The sequence below is a fragment of the Stenella coeruleoalba genome, assembly GCF_951394435.1.
Source record: "Stenella coeruleoalba genome assembly, chromosome: 1".
NCBI classification, from domain to species: domain Eukaryota; kingdom Metazoa; phylum Chordata; class Mammalia; order Artiodactyla; family Delphinidae; genus Stenella; species Stenella coeruleoalba.
This window is the reverse complement of record NC_137169.1, coordinates 37,595,396-37,613,516: the sequence shown is the minus strand read 5'-3', so window position 1 is coordinate 37,613,516 and position 18,121 is coordinate 37,595,396. Positions and strand designations below refer to the sequence as shown.

Below are 18,121 nucleotides of genomic sequence, written 5' to 3'. Positions count from 1 at the left end.
GCCCTCTTCTGTCCAGATGGGTTCAGCCAATAGGTAGCACCAGCAAGAGGTCGGAGAAAGAACAGAGGGTAAGGGAGAGAGTGGAGGAGATTCATTCTCCTGGGTTGGTCGCTGCAGGGTTGTGTTAGGCAAGCTGCATCACACTACCACAAGTCATGCCAACTGTCAGGTCACTTTCTATACATAGGCTCCTCTGTCTGTCCAAGTTCCAAGGATCACTTCTTCCCCTCACCCTTTCAGGCCTAGGGTTGGTAACAGCACCAGGTTATTATTAAGGAGAAGGTACTATGTACATGTTGCCATTTCACTACATCCTGCCTATATCTCTTTATTATAATATCATAATTTGTTCTTTTTCCAGCCAAAACCATTTTATGTGGAATAAAATTAAATGTATTTTCAACTTATTTGCATACTCTAAAGACGAGAAAGTCTTTTTAACTCAAAGAGAAATTTTTATGTAATCAAAACCAAGTAAAACTTTCCCTATATGTAATCCTGATCAAAATCTTCAGTATCTGAATAGCTGAGAAAATTGAGTATCAGTAAGTACAGCAAAAAAGTGCAATTCAAATCACCCAACTTGCTAAAGACGTGCCTCTCCACTTACAAGTCTTGAAATAGACCTCAGAGTCAGACCTGGTTTTGAATCCGTACTCTGACATTCACCCACTATCCTACAGCAAAGTACTTAACTTTGTTTTGTTCATCGTTTTATTCTGAGCACCCAGTACAGTGATGATACATAGTGGGTACCTCATAAATATTTGTGGAATGAATGCACAAATTCATTCTGCAGACCTGAATTTCCTCACCTGTAAAAGAGGATAATTATGTCTACCTCACAAAAAGAAAATTTATGTTCCTGAGAAAATAAAGAAGAATATATGTAAAAAAAACCTAGGTACAGGGTCTAGTAAACATTAGTTCTCTATCCCAACTCAAATATCTCCAGGATTTCTATTTTGTTTACATGATAGAATGTACAAATATCAATACTTTGCAATCTTTCCTCGCACTGTTAATTACACTTATACATAGCAATATACGACATTAATGGTCTGATTAAAAGACTTTCTGTAAAAGATTTAAAACAAAAACAAAACAGAACAAAACCTGTAGCTATAACTTTTAACTGGTGATTTAATAACACCATCTTTCTTTCTTAATGAAAAACTTGCATAAACATTGTCATGTATGTCATGTATTCTAACCCTCAACAAATTCAATAAGATGTTTTTCAGTAGTCCTAATCAATCAACCAATTTATCTAAAAATTTCTTAAATTTTAAATGCTTTTTTAAATATGGAAGGGGGCTTCTCTGGTGGTCCAGTGGTTAAGACTCTGTGCTTCCAATGCAGGAGCATGGGTTCGATGCCTGGATGGGGAACTAAGATCCTACACGATGCGTGGTGTGGCCAAAATAAACAAACAATTAATTTAAAAATAAGATTAAATGATGAAAAAAATTTTTTTAAATATGGAAGCCACTATTTTTAAAATTGTACACCTTAAATTCTTTACAAATTATCAAAAAAGATATGATAAAAATGTTTACAAAATTCATCTCTGAATTTGTTCAGGCAAAATAATTAGCCTATTCTTTTGCTTCTCACTTAAGGATGTTCTTGAGAACAAGCAACTAGGCTTCTAATATTCTTTTCAATCTCATGAAAATCTCCCAACTTTTATTTTAAAATCTCTTATGGGGCTTCCCTGGTGACGCAGTGGTTGAGAGTCCGCCTGCCGATGCAGGGGACACAAGTTCATGCCCTGGTCCGGGAAGATCCCACATGCCGCGGAGCGGCTGGGTCCGTGAGCCATGGCCACTGAGCCTGCGCATCCGGAGCCTGTGCTCCGCAACGGGAGAGGCCACGACAGTTAGAGGCCCGCGTACCTCAAAAAAAAAAAGAAAAAAAAATCTCTTATGAAACATTATTCTCATACCTTTGAAAAGACACTAGGTGGCATTAGAAACACGTTCCTCTCGCAAAAAAGAAGAAACCAAGAGTGGAAAGGAGAGCAATTCTCAAGTTAATAGGCACTGAATGCACTTTTTTAAGCCTAAACTCTTATAATTCTTACTAAACTGAACACTTCACTCTTTTATACTATTTGATAAAGTGAAAATTCTTCCCTCTTATGGCTTGTGCCTTTTATGTTCTAAGAAACCTTTGCCTCACCCAAAATCACAAAATTTTTCTCCAGTTTTCCTTTACATGTTTTATAATTTTAGCTCTTACATTTGGGTAATTATCCATTTCAAGTTAATTTTTGTATATAGCATGGGGTAAGGATCAAGGTTCATTTTTTTTTCCATGTAAACTGTTCCAGCACCATTTGTTGAAATGACTATTTTTTCCCCATTAAATTACCTTGCATATTTGTCTATTTCTGAACTTTCTATTCTGTTCCAATGATTTGTGTGTCTATCTTTACACTAATATCACAATGTCTTGATTACTGTACCCTTACAGACACTCATAAAATCAGGTGGGGCGATTCCTCCAACTTTGGCCTTTTTCAATATTGTTTTGGTTATTCTAGGCCCTTTGCATTTCAATATAAACTTGAAATCATCTTTTCACTTTCTAAAAAGTCCTGCTTGGGTTTTGATTGGAACTGGATTGAATCTATAGATCAATAGGAGAATTTATATCTTAATGTTATTGAGTCTTCCAATCCATTAACATATCATATTTTCCATTCATTTAAGTATTCTTTAATCTCTCTCAGTAATGTTTTGTAGTTTAAAATGTACTGGTCTTGCAAATAATTTTTTTTAATTTATCTTTAATTATTTCATATTTGTAAGCTATTATAAATAGTAATGATTTCTAAATTTCAATTTCATTGTTAGTATAGAGAAATACAGATGATTTTTGCACATTTTTATAAACAGATTTTGATGTAAAACAGTGATAAGAAAATGAAAACATGAGCCACAGACAGGGAGAAATATTTAGAAAGTATATATCAAATATATAACTTGTATTCAGAATATACAAAGAACTCTTAAGACTCAATAATAAGAAGACAAACAACCTAAAATTTTTTAAAGGACAGAAGATTTGAACAGGTAATTCACCATAGAATACACACACACACACACACACACACACACACACACACACATATACATGTCAAACAAGCACATAAAAAGCAATTCAACCTCATTAGTCATCAGGGATATGCAAATTAAAACCACAACGAGATATCCCTACACACCCATTAGACCAGCTAAAATTAAAATGATAATACCTAGTACTGAAAAGGATGTGGAACAACTGCTGGTGGAAATACAAAAATGCCAGTTCCTCATTGAGATAAGCATACACTTATCATACATCCCAGGAATCTCATTCCTAGGTATTTATCCAGCAAAAATGAAAGCCTAAGTCCACACAAATACTTGTACACAAACTTTCATAGCAGCTTTCTCCATAATAGGCAAAAACAAAAAACAATCCAAGGACTTCCCTGGTGGCGCAGTGGTTGAGAGTCCGCCTGCCGATGCAGGGGACACGGGTTCGTGCCCCGGTCCGGGAAGATCCCACATGCCGTGGAGCGGCTAGGCCTGTGAGCCATGGCTGCTGAGCCTGCATGTCCGGAGCCTGTGCTCCGCGACGGGAGAGGCCACAGCAGTGAGAGGCCCGTGTACCGCAAAAAAAAAAAAAAAAAAAAAACAATCCAAATGATCATCAAGTGGTGAATAAACAAAGTCTGACATACCCAGGCCAATGGAACACTTTCAGCAATAAAAAGGAACTACTGATACTCAAAACAGCGTGGATGAATCTCAAAACCATTATGCTAAGTGAAAGAAGTCAAACGCAAAATATTACATACTGTATGATTCCATTTATATGAAATTCTGGAAAAGACAAAAAAACCACAGTGACATAAAGCAGGTCAATGGTTGCCAAGGGCTGGGACTCAGGAAAGAACAAACTGCAAAGGGATACAAGGGAACATTTTGAAAACTCATCAAATTGCACACTTAAAATGGGTGAACTTTATTCTATGAAAATTATACCTCAATAAACCTAATTAAGAGATAAATAGAGATATCTCCAACTTTCACAGTAGAAAAGGCAAAAAGTTACAGCTGCAGAAAGGTAAGCCTGAAAGGGGAAGTTGCTGAGTTTGGAATCTCTGTAACACAGAAGTAGGCAAAACAAATATCCATGGTGTTTCTTTTTGAACTCATATGTCAAAATTAAAGAATAATCATAAGAGTTAAGAAGTATGGGAAAAGGTTGTAAGTAGTATCTTGGATTTTTAATTCCTTCAAAGGCATACCCCAAATATGTCACTTCGAAAAAGTTCTGAAATATTACTATGTTAAAAATACAATAATAGGGAATTCCCTGGCAGTCCAGTGGTTAGGATTCCATGCTTCCACTGTAAGAGGCACAGGCTCAATCCCTGGTTGGGGAACTAAGATCCCACATGCTGCGCAGCACAGCCAAAAAAAAAAATCCCCACACAATAATACTCAAAGCCACAATGAGATACCACTTAATACCCACTAGGATAGCTATAATTTAAAAAAAACAAAAAACAACAGAAACAGAAAATAAAATGTATTGGCGGGGCTTCCCTGGTGGTGCAGTGGTTAAGAATCCACCTGCCAATGTAGAGGACACAGGTTCAAGCCCTGCTCCAGGAAGATCCCACATGCCACAGAGCAACTAAGCCCATGAGACACAACTACTGAGCCTGCACTCTAGAGCCCACAAGCCACAACTACTGAAGCCCACGAGCCACAACTAATGAAGCCCGTGCACCTAGAGTCAGTTCTCCACAAGAGAAGCCACCGCAATGAGACGCCCAGGCACCACAACGAAGAGTAGCCCCTGCTCACCACAACTAAAGAAAGACTGCACACAGCAACGAAGACCAAATGCAGCCGTTAATTAATTAATTAATTTTAAAAAATAAAAAATAAAATGTTTTGGCAAATATATAGAAAAAATGGAACCCTCACACACTGTAGATAGGGATGCCAAATGATGCATCCACTGTGGAAAACAGCTTATTGGTTCCTCAAAAAAATAAACAGAATTACCATACGACTCAGCAATTCTACTCCCAGGAAGGAAGGTATATACTCCAAAGAACTGAAACCAGGAACTCAAAGAAATACTTGAACATGAATGCTCACAGTAACATTATTCACAATAACCAAAAGGTGGAAACAACCCAAATGTCCATCAATTGATGAATGGATAAACACAATGTGGTATATCCATTCGATGGGATCATATTCAGCCATAAAAAGGAACAAAGTACTGATACATGCTACAATATGGATAAACCTCAAAAACATTATGCTAAATAAAAGAAGCCAGACACAGATCACATACCATGTGATTCCATTCATAAGAAATATCCAAAATAGGTAATCCATGGAGACAGAATACAGATTGGTAGTTACCAGGGCTGGGATGAAGTTAAAATGGACAGTGACTGCTTAATGGATAAAGGTTTTCCTTTTACAGTGACGAAAATGTCTTGGAACTTGACTTTAATTCAAATTTCAATCCAGTTTTGAGCTTTGGGCTTTTCAAAGGTTACTTTTCTCTCTGTTAAACCTCATTTTCCTGGTTCTTCTTGAACCATCATTTCTGTTTGTAAGGCTCTGACTGAATTTAACATTCAACATGTCATCAGCATGGGATACTGATGCATACGTGATAAGCAATTTCTTCAGTGTCTTTATCCAAGATATTGATTAAAATGAATTAAGACAAGGACAAGAATAGAGGTCTGTGTGACATCATTTCAGGCTGGTACTGACACATTAAATCAACCTTTTTTTTTTTTTTTTTTTTTTTGCGGTACGTGGGCCTCTCACTGTTGTGGCCTCTCCCGTTGCAGAGCACAGGCTCCGGACGCGCAGGCTCAGCGGCCATGGCTCACGGGCCTAGCCGCTCTGCGGCATGTGGGATCTTCCCAAACCGGGGCACAAACCCGTGTCCCCTGCATCGGCAGGCGGACTCTCAACCACTGTGCCACCAGGGAAGCCCAAATCAACCTTCTTTTGTGGACATTATACTTCAAACAAGTATTAATCCAACCAGCTATAACATTAGTGAAGGTATTCCAAAAGTGCTTTACTCCTTCAGTAAGTAATTATACATTGCCTACTATGTAGGAGATACAATGCTACATGTCAACTAGGAACATGAGGATGGAAAGAGCCATTCCTTGCAAGTGATCAGTCCTATAAAGGCATCATTCCTGTGAAGGCCATGTCTGCCAATAAAGTAAAGAAAGAATCCCAAAAGTATATTTGGAGAATTAGTCAAACACTATCAATTAAAAGATTCCTGGGATTTACAGCCCTCCTATTAAAATGTCAATATTTGGTACAATTCACTGGTTAGGTCAACCTAACCAGTGAATTGTACCAAATTACTTGAATCCAACAGACTGATTTCAGAGAAAAAGCATCCAAGCCCAATCTTTCCATCTGTGGTCTCTGTCTCTAATGCCTCATTACCAATTTGCTAATGTCAATGAAAACACATCCACTCAATAATTACTTATTACTATATTTTATAATAATTGTTATAGAAAGCTATGGAAAGATTTTAAACATTACGGCTGGATAAATATTAACCAAATGAAAATTTTAGAAGATAAAACTAAAAGAAAAGAGTAAGAACAGACATATCAGATTTGTGGTTTTGAAAGAATAGACTTTAGAGTGGAGAGTGGTTGGAAAGGAAGAAGAATGAATACAGGGTTAACAGTAACGAGGCCCCAACAATGATCCAAGAGACTGCAAATGTGGCTTAAACCGGGCCACATCCCTTGTGAAAAAAAGTAGAACCACTCAGAGATGTTGGGAGCTAGGACTTGATGGATGATTGGATGGGGATAGAGTAAGGGCAGAGGAGGAGTCAAAACAGACTTCTAGGTCTGTAGCTTTCTACTACTGGGGCGGGGAGTGGGGTGGGTCATGGTGCTATTTAACAAGACAGGGAACAACCGAAGAATCGGTTTAGGGGAACAGAGAGGAAGGATAAACAGATGGAGCGAGTCACAGACAAAGATCAAAGTTGCAGATACTACTCGACATATTCATGAGAAAGCAAAGAAGGAACTAACCTTATTTTAAAGATTATATACATACAATCTTATATATGTATTTTAAGATATATATGTAAATATCTTATATATATCATATATTATAATTTATATCATAAAAGGATATGTATATATGGTGCAAGAAGGGGGACCCCTTCCAGAGCCCGAGAGTGGGCTCTTGTCTAACACTTGGAAATGAATTGTCTGAGGAGACACATGTGCTGATAAAGCAAGAAACTTTATTGGGAAGGGGTGCCCGGGCGGAGAGCAGCAGGATAAGGGAACCCAGGAGAACTGCTCTGCCGCATAGCTCACAGTCTCAGGTTTTATAGCAATGGGGTTAGCTTCCAGTTGTCCCTGGCCAATCATCTTGCTTGGCTCCTATTTGGTCTGACTCAGGGTCCTTCTGGTGGCTTGCACATCTCTCAGCCAAGATGGATCCAAGTGTGAGGGTTTCTGGGAGGCTGGCAGCACATATCGTCTCCTCCCTCCTCCTTTTGGCCCTTCCCGAATTCTTCTGGGTTAGTTTTACAAGACATACTATGGGCTGGCGTGTCCTCCCTCCTTTAGGCCCCTCCCGAATTCTCCTGGTTAGTTTTTGGGTGGCAGCACCTAGTTCTTTATCAGAACCTCCTGTTGTGAGACAATTCACACAAGCGGTTATCATTGTGCCTGGCCAAGGTGGGCGGTTTTGGTCAGCGGTTCCCTAACATATATGTATGTACATATATCTTAAGATTAATAATTAATCTTGGACAAGATGTCATCTAAGTTTTTCCCTATCCCTAGTAACATACAATATAGTAGTATGATTGTATGATCCTTTTTATACATGCTCTGGAAACCACTAATTGGAATCATTGTCACTATATATATGGGGAAGATGGGCCTTCAGAGAAATCTTCTCAATAGATACTAGGAAACGAGGGAGAAGAAAAAAGTCTCCTCATAAACACAATCACGTAGATGTCGTCAAAATGAAAGTATTTGCTACATTAAGGCTTTTGGCTATCCATTCTCCAGAGTCTGGTCAAATCTAACCTCCTGCAAATTATCTCCCCAATAATTATACACAACACAATTCTTGTCTCCTTAGTTCCTTTTAAGTCATAATTAACATTCTATTAAGTGTTGTTATGTTACTTTTAAATTGTTTTTTGTTGTTATTATGTGAATCTTTTTGAACCAAAAATTCTCTGGAGGCTGGGTCTATGGACTATATAGGGCCGTAACTCTATTAACAACAAGAATACGTTATAGGACAGATTTTTCAGAAATGCCACAGCCAGAAGCTGGGGTGGCATCGAGGTATATTCAGTGTAAAGTAAGTCAAAGCAGGAAAAGTATTCGATACTATCAAATGTGCCACCAAACATAAAATACCAACTGGAAATCCTTGAGTAGGAGAATGAAAAAGGAGGAACTAGCTGAGGTTACTGTAAGTAAGCAAATAGCTCAGGAAAGAAAGGCACAGGAGGAAACAAAAGGCAGATCCCTGGGAGGAAAGAAGTAACTGGATTCAGGTCTAAAGAAGTAATGATTTTACAAATCCGTATATAAAAAAGACAAATAACCCAATTTTTTAAATGGGCAGAGTCTGAATAGACATTTCTTCAAAGAAGACATACAAAGGGCAAATAATCACATGAAAAGATGATCAATGTCATCAGTCATTAGGAAAACACAAACCAAAACCACAGATACCACTTCAGACCCATTAGGATAGCTAAAATCAAAGACAAATAATAGCAAATGTTGATGACAATGTGAAGAAACCAAAAATCTCATACACTGCAGTTTATCAAACACTGCTACATTTAAACAATTACCATACGACCCAGCAATTCCACTCACAAGAAAAATGAAAACTGTCCATGTGAAAATTGTAAACAAATGTTCATAGCAGCATTATTCATAATAGTCTAAAGGAAGAAACAACCCAAATGTCCATCCACTGACAAACAGATAGACAAAACATGGCATATCCATACAACAGAATATTATTCAGGAGTAAAAAGGAATGACATACTAATACATGCTACACAATGGATGGACCTTGAAAACATCGTCCTAAGTGAAAGAAGCTAGTTACAAAAGGTCACATAGTATAAGGCTCAATTTATATGAAATGTACAGTACAGGTAAATCTATGGAGGCAGGAAGTATATTAATGGTTACATAAGGCTAAGGAGATGTGAAAATATGAAGGTGATAGCTAAAGGGTATAGGAATTCTTTCTGAAATGATGAAAATGTTCTAAAATTGACTCCAGTAATGGCTGCATGTATCTATGAATATACTAAAAATCACTGAATTGTACGGTTTAAATGAGTGAATTTTATCATATGTGAATTATGTCTCAATAAGCTTTAAAAAAAATTAATTCAGGAATATTCTACTTCAGTTGGCCTAAGCTAGGAATTCAGCAAACTCAGTCCAAGAATTTCCTCTGCAACAAACCACCTTAAAATGAAACATTCAGCTTTACCTTAGTGGCAGTAGTTCTCAAAAGAGTGCATCTAGAAGTAGGTATAATGCTTTAAAGAAAATACGGATGCCTGGGACCACCCCAGACCCACTGGATCAAAATCTCTATGACGGTACATGGATTTTTTTTTTTTTTAAGTTCCAGATGTTAAAGAGGGGAGAGATGGGGCTTTAATAGACATGCTGAAAACAAGTAGGGAAATTTGAATATGGTTTTTATATTAAATTGATATTAAACTTCTTGGATCTGACAATACAGGTGACCCTTGAACAATGCAGGGGTTAGAGGTGCTGACATCTCCCAAACCCTCCCCACCCCTCCATGCAGTGGAAAATCCAAGTATAAACTTACAGTTGGCCCTCCCTATCTACAGTTCTGCATCCCAGGATTCAACCAATCATGGATCCTATAGTACTAGCATTTACTATTGGGAAAAATCCACATATAAGTGGGCCCACCCAGTTCAAACCAGTGGTGTTCAAGGGTCCGCTATATATTGTGGTTATTTAGGAGACTGTCCTTGATGTTAGGAGAAATACTTAAGAGGGAGGTAGCATAACGTCTGTTACTTCCTTTGAAATCTTCAGGAAAAAAATATATACATACACACAGATTAAACAAAATGTGGCAAAATATAAAGTTACAACGAAATTGGTCAATCTAAGCAAGCTTAATTGGGTATACACTGTACCATTCTTTCCATTTTTCTGTAGGTTTGATATTTTCAAGATAAAAAGTTGGGGGCTTCCTGGGTGGCACAGTGGTTAAGAATCCGCCTGCCAATGCAGGGGACATGGGTTCGAGCCCTGGTCCGGGAAGATCCCACGTGCCACAGAGCAACTAAGCCCATGCACCACAACTACTGAGGCTGCATTCTAAAGCCCACGTGCCACAACTACTGAGCCCACATGCTGCACATACTTAAGCCCGCGCACCTAGAGCCCGTGTTCCACAACAAGAGAAGCCACCGCAATGAGAAGCCCGCGCACCGCAATGAAGAGCAGCCCCTGCTCACCGCAACTAGAGAAAAGCCCACACGCAGCAACGAAGACCCAACGCAGCCAAAAATAAAATAAATAAATAAGATAAAAAGTTGGGTAAAAAATAAAAAAAAATAAAAAAAAATAAAAAAAAAAAAAGTTGGGGAGGTTCCACAAATGACCCTGATGGTCCCTGTGGCCTAAAAGTCACAGACTTCTTCCCCTATCCCCACTTCCCAGGATGGACAAATGGACAAAACTTTCTACTCCCTATGTGCCAACCCAAAAGATTTATGGTCCCAAAGAGTAGATAAGATTATTTTAACGGGAACAAGCTTCTGTTATTGTATCCTGAAAATTACTGTGTGCCTTCTCCTACATTTAGAGGTAAGAGTGTGAGATCAGCAGAAAGTTAACGGGTCCCCTAAGTAAAGAGGCAGGGCCACTGAGGGTAAAAGGGTACAAGATGCAATAATAGGCAGAAAACAACCTGCCCAGACTACACAGTGTAACCTCTGTTAGGTCCTGTCTACTATACAAAGTCTAGACAAAGAAAAGTCTCATTCTTTTCACCCAGTATATACTGAACTGCCTACTATGTGCAAAACATGTTCCCTATCTTCATGTACTAAATATGTATACCACAGAGCTGTACACAGAAGCAACACAACTTCACAAGATTTAGAATCATTTCTATAAGAAAGCTCCTTCTCAGGAAATTTATTCATTAAAGTTAGAATCATATTGAGTCTTCTTCTTGACTCTCATTATATAATCAGTACCAGTGACAGCATGAGAGCAATCAGAATACAGTCTATTAAATTCCATTCTTTCCCATAATTCGCTTTGAGAAATGAAACTAGCCAAACCCTAAAAAGGAAAATAATAGATGCAATAATGACGAATGACAACCAAGAATTTGTTCATGGAGCAAGGGACCATCTGTACTAACACTTACCAAACCAGCAGTCAGAGAAGGCGCAGACTGTCCGAGGGTCTGATTCCTCATTCGAACCAGGTTTGATGCTTCTCCTGAAGACTGCCAAGTCACCTGTCCCACACTGCTATGTACACTGCCAGACAAGGGGAGCAGCTGCTTACCTTCAACAACAAGGTTTGGAAAATTAACAAATTATTAATTAACAAATGAAAAAATACAATGATATCAAGTGGATTACAAGTACATTGATCCAGGGACTTCCCTGGTGGTCCAGTGGTTAAGACTCCACCCTCCCAATTCCGGGGGCCCAGGTTCGATCCCCGGTCAGGGAACTAGATCCCACATGCTGCAACTAAGACCCAGCACAGCCAAATAAATAAATATATATATATATATATTTTTTTTTTAAGTACTTTGATCCAAAACAAAGTGAAGTCCCTCCACATCCATTTTAGAATCTGCAGCCCTCTAAAAATTCCAACTATATTGGTGGTGGTGAGAAATGCCAAGTGGAATACTGAACTGAGTTGATGACTATTTTAAATTCTCTGTAGGGATTTCCCTGGTGGTGCAACGGGTAAGACTCCACACTTCCAAAGCACGGGGCCCGGGTTCAATCCCTGGCCAGGGAACTCTGCATGCATGCCGCAACTAAGACCTGGCGCAGCCAAAATAAATTAAATAAATATTAAAAAAAATAAATTCTCTGTAATATCCACCATCATGCCAGGGCCCAACCCTGACACCCAACCTAGCAGGCTAGGAGTTTTCTAGTCCCTTCCATCCCACCTAGTTTCTCACCAACTCAATGCAATAAGAGTGGAGCTGACAGCTTTTCCTAGACAAATTTGGCCCTTAGGTTTCCAGAAGACAAACACTGAATATATACTATTCTTGCCAGGCTCCATGTGTTCAGTCCAGGTTGACCAACTGCCTTAATCCCACTGAGAGACTACAAGAAAATCACTTATAAAGACTAAGCATCTAGAATTACAATGACTTTCTACCTGAGGTTCAAGTCCCATTTCAACTCCCCTCACACCATTCTCACGTTGCTGCTAGTGATCTAATCAGAACAAACATGGTCACGTCATTCCCTTCTCATGACTCCCTACTGTTTAAAGAATTAAGCCACACTTTTTGCTTGTTTTGTTTTGGTTTTTTGTTTTTGGCGGCGCCACACAGCATGTGGGATCTTAGTTCCCTAATCAGCAATGGAACCTGCGCCCCCTGCAGGGGAAGGGCGGAGTCTTAACCACTGGACCACCAGGGAAGTCCTAAGCCACACTTTTTTTTTTTTAATTTATTTATTTATTTATTTATTTTGGCTGAGTTGGGTCTTCATTGCTGCGCACAGGCTTTCTCTAGTTGCGGCGAGTGGGGGCTACTCATTGCGGTGGCTTCTCTTGTTGTGGAGCACGGGTTCTAGGTGCACGGGCTTCAGTAGTTGTGGCACGCAGGTTCAGTACCTGTGGTTCGCGGGCTCCAGAGTGCAGGCTCAGTTGTGGCACACGGGCTTGGTTTCTCCTTGGCATGTGGGATATTCCTGGACCAGGGCTCGAACCTGTGTCCTCTGCACTGGCAGGAGGATTCTTAACCACTGAGCCACCAGTGAAGTCCCCTAAGCCACACTTTTAAAACACTAAAAAACACTAAAAAGATCCTCCGTAAATCCAGATTATCTTCCTGGCCTGATCTCCTTCCACTCTTTCCAAACCCATTCACTCATTCAACTTAAATATTCTGCCCTGCATATTCAGCAGGCTTTATCTTGATCATCAATTCACTTGAAAACCCTTCTTTTTCCTGGCAAAATCCTATTTGTCATGGAAATACCCACTTTATAAAGAGGTATGAGCAAAAGGAGGTTTGGGTTTTGTTTTTGCTATAACATATCCTTTTACTGCAAACAAAGTGTGATGCAACTTATTTGCAGGGCAATTTAGCAAAACCTATTATAATTTTAATTTGAGTATGCTTGGACCCAGCATTCCACTTATAGGAATGTAAAGAAAAAAAAGTAGACCAGAACGTCTCCCTAGCAATGCTCATCATAATAAAATTGTAAATAAGATAAATGATCATTACCAGTTAATTATAATCTTCACGTAATGACATACTGAACCCGTTAAAAATAATGAGGCAGCTGAACATGTAGTCAAGAGAAAAATGTTCAACATTTCCTGTTAAGTGAAAATAGCAGAAAGGAAGCATATAGGGACTTCCCTGGCAGACCAATGGTTAAGACTTCACGCTTCTACCACAGGGGGCACGGGTTCAATCCCTGGTCGGGGAACTGAGATCCCACATGCCACACAGTGCGGCCAAAATGTAATAAAAATTAAAAATAAAAAGAATTTTTTTAGGGGCTTCCCTGGTGGCGCAGTGGTTGAGAGTCCGCCTGCCTTTACAGGGCATACGGGTTCGTGCCCCGGTCCGGGAGGATCCCACATGCCGCAGAGCGGCTGGGCCCATGAGCCATGGCCGCTGAGCCTGTGCATCCAGAGCCTGTGCTCTGCAACGGGAGAGGCCACAACAGTGAGAGGCCCGCGTACCGCAAAAAAAAAAAAAAAAAATTTTTTTAAAAAGGAAGCATATAGCTTATGATTCCAATGTTCATTTTTAAAATAAAGCTTATATATATTTATATAAGATTTTAAATGTATATTTAAATATAATGGAGTATATATAAATGGTTTGAAGGGAGGGAAAATAGAAGAAAGTAAAGATTAAGAAGGACACTTCACTTTTGACATGATGCATGTTATTGTACTCAAATTTTTTATAACTGGCATATTTTACATTTTTGATCAGGAACACACAATTTAAAAAAATCTAGTTATCTTTCAAGTCTGCTCTCAAATGCATGCTTTAATGAGAAGTCTTTCCATAAAATGCTCCACAAAAAATAATAATGGTTCTGTACTCAAAACTTCCACAAGCCCAGAGCAGAGTCTGCCTGGTTTCTTTTCTTCCTTCTGCAAATGTTGCCAAGCTCTCCAGGCGATCTGCCTATAGATGAGGATCTATATAACCTAAAGGAAAGCTAGTTTGTTAACTTTCCCCATCCACATATACAAAGGCTAGTATCACTCTATCTCCCTTCAAAATAAGGGCCTGCTAGGGAAAGAGGCTTATACAACAGCAGAAGAAACCCATTTGGACATCTACTGGTCAGGGCTTGAAGCATACCAAGAACTGCCAAGAATCTGAGGAACACAAACAACTTAAAAACAGAAGGAACAATATGAACAAATGGAGCAACTAGCCCTTTAGTAAACAAATAACTCAGAAAAAAAGAAAACTTCTTAAAAATTCTAATTATTATTCTTACAATAATTTGAGGATATTTTTAAGAAATATTCCCAGTTAAAGATGGCTGACTGAGCACATACTTGTATTTTTGTCCCCCAGGAAACTCCATTAAATGAGAATAAAGAGGGAATTCCCTGGCGGTCCGGTGGTTAGGACCCAGCACTCTCACTGCCAGGGGCCCAGCTTCAATCCCTGGTCAGGGAACTAAGATCCAGCAAAATGGCCACATGGCGCCACACGGCCAAAAAAAAGAGAGAGAGAATAAAAACAAAATAAATAAACAAAGAAAGGCTACCACCAGAGAGAGAAAGAGAGACAGAGACAGACACATAGACACTCTACGAGGGAATGAACAAAATTTGGGGAAAATCTAAAGCATATAGATGAATCATAACCAATGGAACTGGGCAAAGAAAGGCATGAGGTATAAGCTTAGTGGAGCTTGTAATTAAATGGGGCATCAGGCTGCCCTGCAAAATCTCAGGTAAGTTCAGTACTCAGTACTTAGATACCTAAGAGGACATAAAGTAAGACATAAGGCTGAAATCAGAGTAACTGAAAATCTGTAGACAGAACAGTCAAACACAACCACATTCCCACATTGCACCACCCAGTAGCCAGACAATTACCTCACAGGATAAAAGGGATTTATTAGCATCTCAGAGCAAAGCAATGGATTCTGGTTGTTAGGTGCTCAAAAGAAAAAAAGTTGATTCAGAAACAAAAGAAAACTTAAAAAAGAAAATTTTAATCCAAAAATAAAAAATCTATTTACTCATAGAGAATTAGAAGATAAATACATCCTTAAAAGAAGAGCAGAATGCTATGGGAAAAAAACAAACAAGAAATAGCTCTATGTGATTAAATACATGACTGACAAAATAAAATTTCAATAGAAGAGTGAGAAGAGAAAGCCAAGGGAACAGCCCTGAAAAGGTACAAAAATAAAAAGAAACTGAAAACTGTTTACAGTAGGCCAAGGAATGTAATAGGATTACATTTGCTTCTTCAACTAAAGTCAAATGGATTCTCTTTCTTCCATACTCTATTGATTGCTTAAAACTATGCCACATTTTAATTGCTTCCTATTTGGGCATGATGTCCTTGTATTAATTTTTCCCTTTGAATTTTTTAAGACTTTTCTATGGATGAGGTGGGGAGGCACTATGGGCTTTGGAATGAGTTTTGGAAATAAGAGAAAAAAGAAAATAAAAAGAAGCAAAGTTTGTGAAGTCTACAGAAGTAAGCAGAGAGCACAAATCATATTGAAAGGGAATAACCAGTGATAATGGTCAACCAGGAAATACTCAGCAGGTTCAGGAGGTTAGCATTCAGAAATGCCATGAGGAAACAGGGAAACAGTAAAGAAAGGAAGACAGCCTTACCCACAAGTGCTCTACATAACACTATTACAACAGAAGAAGGGGTCAAGATGCCAAGTCAGTTGATATACCCTTAAATATTGACAAAACAGTCACACAACTCTGGGGTTTTTTTTGTTTTTTGGCTGCATTGGGTCTTCGTTGCTGCGTGTGGGCTTTCTTTAGTTGCGGCGAGCGGAGGCTACTCTTCGTTGCAGTGCACCGGCTTCTCACTGCGGTGGCTTCTCTTATTGCGGAGCACCAGCTCTAGGCACACGGGCTTCAGTAGTTGTGGCACGCAGGCTCTGTAGTTGTGGTTCGCAGGCTCTAGAGCACAGGCTCAGTAGTTGTGGTACATGGGCTTAGTTGCTCTGCAGCATGTGGGATCCTCCCGGACCAGGGCTCGAACCCATGTCCCCTGCATTGGCAGGCGGATTCTTAACCACTGTGCCACCAGGGAAGTCCCATTCCCACAACTGTTAAAAGAAAACAAAATTAGATACTTACCTGAAAAAGAACTGGCCGGGCTTCCTCTCCGTAACTTAGAGTCATCCTGACTAAGTTGTCGTTGAAGTTTAGCTTTTCCAGTGGATGAAAATATGTCAGGATTACTGAGCTTCCTGAAGAGCAGGGGACTAAGTCCAGTTATCACATCCTTCAAAGTGAAAGAAGTAAAACATAAGCCTTTAATGTCTTTTCTGAAAGTATAAGAACTAACTTTATATTAAATATCTCTACAACATTCATTACAGTTAAAAAGTGCCAACATTTTATATTTCCTGTTCAACAGCTAAAGCCAGAAACAAATTTCTTAGTGACAGCTGTTTGGGTATGCTGTGAATGATGTGGGACATTGAGTATAAAATGCCAAAGGAAAAACAGGGGATGAGATTCACAAGGTGACACAATAAGGCACTTTGACAGGATATATTATCCATAATGAGTACATGTCTAATTATGTTTATTTACTTTTCTCCATTTATTCACACTCTTCCTGTATCTAGTAAAGAAAAGTATATTTTAGTTTTTAAAAAATCGTAAATAATAGACCTTCCTTTACCTGTCATACAAAGTTAGAAATACCCCTAACATTCAATTAATGCTAAAGTAAAACTCAGAGCCTTCTTTATGTCTATAATAGGAGCTGAACTCATGTTTTCAATGAAAAATTATAATAGTACAATGGAGGATATACAGACAATATGAAGCATTGACAGTGCCTTCCCATTGCCTTTATTTTAGTCTAACCCATCCCACCCCATCCCAATGCCACTTCCTCCTCACTCAGTAAGCATCATCAAGATGCAGACATTTTAAAGCAAACACCCACCTAATTAGCAGCATTAATGAGAAAATATTCTGGGTAAAAAAATAAAAAATAAGGCAAATGAGGCCTATCTTTTATATTTCAGTGAAGGAAGCTACAACAAACACAGATAAGTAGCACATCAATCTGACCTGGACAGTACAAAGACAAAATGAGAAGCATAAGGAGAAATAAATAACTGAAATCTATGTTACCTGCCATTTGAAAAACAAGACACAAGCAACTAGTACCATAGCAATAAAGCCACAGGGGGGTGGGAAATAAATGGAAAAATGCCTGCCTCCTTGAGAAAAGATTTTTTTTAAAGCCTCTAGAGGGGACTTCCCTGGTGGGACAGTGGTTAAGACTCTGTGCTCCCAATACAGGGGGCCCAGGTTCGATCTCTAGTCAGGGAACTAGATCCCACATGTATGCCGCTACTGAGAGCTCACATGCCACAACTAAGGGGCCAGCGAGCTGCAACTAAGGAGCCAACGTGCCACAACTAAGGAGTCAGTGAGCCACCACTAAGGAGTCCACCTGCCGCAACTAAGACCCAGCGCAACCAAATAAATAATTTAAAAATAAATAAATAAAGCCTCTAGGGTCATATACTGTGACCGGTGAGTTCA

The 18,121-nt window shown here is 39.1% G+C and overlaps 1 protein-coding gene across 5 annotated transcripts in view; it reads right to left on the bottom strand.

The window, feature by feature from the left end:
* The window catches only part of MAST2 (microtubule associated serine/threonine kinase 2), a 201,222-nt gene that overhangs the window by 155,641 nt on the left and 27,460 nt on the right, over window positions 1-18,121 (bottom strand). For all 5 annotated transcript variants that reach the window (XM_079920876.1, XM_079920879.1, XM_079920877.1 and 2 more), the window contains exons 2-3: window positions 16,691-16,838; window positions 11,526-11,668 (exon numbers count right to left, since the gene is read on the bottom strand). In XM_079920876.1, coding sequence (XP_079777002.1) covers window positions 11,526-11,668; window positions 16,691-16,838 — 291 coding nt within the window. The remainder of the gene's footprint in view (window positions 1-11,525; window positions 11,669-16,690; window positions 16,839-18,121) is intronic.